The sequence below is a fragment of the Musa acuminata genome, chromosome BXJ1-1 (genome assembly GCF_036884655.1).
Source record: "Musa acuminata AAA Group cultivar baxijiao chromosome BXJ1-1, Cavendish_Baxijiao_AAA, whole genome shotgun sequence".
Lineage (NCBI taxonomy): Eukaryota > Viridiplantae > Streptophyta > Magnoliopsida > Zingiberales > Musaceae > Musa > Musa acuminata.
The window spans coordinates 333321-336492 of NC_088327.1; the positions used below are offsets into that span (position 1 = coordinate 333321).

At 52.9% G+C, this 3172-nt stretch overlaps 1 protein-coding gene across 1 annotated transcript; it reads right to left on the minus strand.

Moving 5' to 3' along the window:
* Window positions 1-1230: 1230 nt before the first annotated feature.
* LOC103981369 (transcription factor MYB44-like) lies at window positions 1231-2915 on the minus strand. The gene has a single exon (XM_009398090.3). It carries the CDS (start codon window positions 2691-2693, stop codon window positions 1563-1565), a length of 1131 nt encoding a protein of 376 aa, XP_009396365.2. The 5' UTR covers window positions 2694-2915; the 3' UTR covers window positions 1231-1562.
* Between the last annotated feature and the right edge of the window lie 257 nt (window positions 2916-3172).

The window sequence follows — 3172 nt, forward strand, 5'->3', positions numbered from 1 at the left end:
ACAAAATGTGTTGCTAATTCTGTAAATAATTTGTCTCGGGCGTGCTAATAATCATGCTTTTCGGGTTTCAAATGTGGACAGTCTTCTGTCAGAAGACCGAGGGATGTTGGTAAAAAGATGAGGGCGTGAGAGGCTGCAAACAAAGACGTGCAGACCGAGCTGGTAAGCTGACACTACTAGCAATTTTTACCATTTTCTTTTTTAGAACTATAGTAAATAACACCGATGTCTTTTGGCTTGTCAATTTCTTCTAGGGTTGATCCTGATGCGCCACCCACTACGTGGTATGCACAAGGATACAGCTGCTGCTACCCAGATATGTTGAAAAGGATAGATATATATAGCTTTGCTCTCCCTCAGGTAAGCCTCTGCCTCTTTTTTTTTTTTTTCTTCTTCTTCTTTAAAAGCATTTATGATGGTTCGACGTTTCCTCGGCAACTAAGCTTAGCGGTGCAAAAAAGAGCATGGCATCTCAAGGTCGAATTCTCTGACGTGTAATGCTGATGGTGATTCGATCTTGAGCTGCATCATTAATGATTGTCGCCAGCGATCAAATGAGACACGGAGACGCTCTTTTTGAATTTGGGAAAGGGGTTTCTGCAAGTCTTGTCAACCATTGAGTGGGGGGGTGGGGGGCGAATTAAATTAACCACGCAGCTGCTGCTGCCCAACTGGCATGCAACCAAACTTATCTCTTCTTCCAACTAATGCTTGTCCCCATCAGTCCACGTCCCATAACCAATTCCCTGACGTCTACTAATCAACGCTTCTTTTTATCACCTCCCCAACCCAACAGTGTCGTGAACGTTATATTATTCCTCCTGATAAGAACCAAGCGAGTAGGGGGAGGAGTCTTTTAATCCGCCATCCTCCCTGGACGGTGACACCCAAATCAATCTTATCTATCGTTTTTGGCATGGTTTGGGCTCCTCATTCAAAAAAATCTCGAGTCAAAGTTTTCGGTTTTTGTCCACAACTGAGACTTTCAACCGCACCACTCCCAACCGCAGGATTCGACGGCAGCAATGGTAAAAGCGTCAGGCAAGAAGTCGGGCTGTACCGATTTGCTATCGCTTAGCAGCAATAGTCAACAGACACATTTGAATGGAGGTGACAGTCGATTAAGACTTGTCGAATTAGAGATGTGCTCTTCCTACGTCGTTTCATCGACACAATCACTTCAGCATCAGGACCCTTAACTATCATCATCGTCGGGAATAGATCAGATCAGATACAAAGAGTGCATCTTTTTGCTGCCCTTTTTTTTTTTTTTTTTTTTAATATTCCTTTCCACATGACTACCACCGGCGAAACATTTCCCCCGACTTGGATCTCTCGTCATAATCTTCCTCCTGTACAACTTTTTTTTTTGGTTCTTTTTTCGCCAAGGAAAGCAACTTATTTGCAAAAAAAAAAAAAGTAGGAATACAAAGGAACCGCATTTCTTCTCGGTCATCTTATCTCTGTCTTCGAGAACTGTTTTGCCGTTCGTTCGTTCATTCATTCCTTCCTTGATTCGGATTAATCATCATCCATTGTTTCTCGGGATCCGACATAATACCCTACTCGATCTTCGTTACTCCGATGCGATTCATCGCCGCGTTGCGGACGCCCTCGGGTGGCGGCTGCATCCCGCACAGCATGCGGCTCTGCTCCAGTCCTGCCATGTAGCACCTCACCTCCTTGCGGATCATCTCTTGCATGACCGCTAGGAACTCCGCGCTGAAAGGGATAGGCGTCGGCCGCCGCTCCTCCTCCGCGGCAGACGAGGCAGCCACGGCAGGGCGCCGCTGCGTCATGGGCTGCGGGGTCGGAGCCGAGGTCGGCAGCAGTTGGAGCTGGTTCTGGATGTGGTTGACAGGGCTGCCCTGGTGGTGGTGGTGGTGGTGGTCAGAGGAGGTGTCCATCGGATCGGATCCAGGGAGGGAGAGTGTGAGGGACGTGACCGGATCGTCGTCGTTGTGGATAGGAGTGGCGGCGATGGTAGCAGCGGTCATCGGTTCGGTCTGATGAGGTCCTCGGCAAGGGGAAGAGTGAAGCACGATGCCACCGGTTCTAGGAACTGGTCGATAGATGTGAGGCACCTCCGCCGCTGAAGAGATCACCGGATGGCTGTGGTGGCTGGAATCGCTGACGTCGGACTCCGAAGGGCTGCCGGGGTTCATCCAAAGCCCTCCTCCGCCCGACAAGAGGACCGGACCGTCGCTGCTGGCCCTCTCGAGCGCCCTCGCTTCCTCAGGCTCGTCGTCCTGTTCGATCGCCGTGGCCGCCTTCGCCGCCACGATCGCGTCGTAGTGATGCTGGAGGCCTCCGTCGCCGCTGCCGGCGCAGGGGGGGGTGTACTTTCGCTTGAGGGTGGAGTTCCAGTGGTTTTTTATGGCGTTGTCGGTGCGGCCAGAGAGGAGGCGGGCGATGGTGGCCCACTTGTTGCCGAAGCGGCGGTGGGCACGGATGATGATCTCATCCTCCTCCGCCGTGAAGGGCCGGTGCTCCACCTGGGGGGACAGCTGGTTACACCACCGCAGCCGGCACGACTTGCCGGACCTGCCCGGAATGGACCTGCTTATAAGCGACCAGTTCCGGGGTCCGTGCCGCTGCACCAGGCGCTGCAGCGACGTGTCCTCCTCCGGGCTCCACGGCCCCTTTATCCTGGCCGCCTCCTTGCACCTGCTTCTCCCCGTTGTGGCCGCCATGGAATCCCCAAACTCCCACCGACTTGATATCTCGACTGCTTCGATCGATGTATCTGCAGCAAAGATGAAAGGGGGAGGAAGAAAAAGGAGAAAGGAGCGACCTTTATGGCCTAATCATTCATTCCTCTGTTTCGATCCGGTTTTCGTGTTCGACCGGGAGAGAAAGCAGAGAGGGATGAAGCCAAGGAGAGCGAGCAATAGGACGGCGAAGCAAACAGGGAGTGGGGTTCGATGCCTTTTATAGGGGCAGAGGGACAAGGATTGGTGACTGGGTTAACGGGGCGTTTGGTTGGGCACGACCGCCCGCTTCGTTCCGGTTCAGGCGGTTTGGTTTGGTTTGGATACAGCTGGCTATGGCCACGCGTCGCCCGCTCGCCGCTCCCGTCTCTTTCGTCGTCTTCTTTCTCCTCGGCGACAACTCGGTGGTCACCCACGGTGGAGAGTTGAAGGATCCGCAGTTGGTTACCTGATGGGCCCAT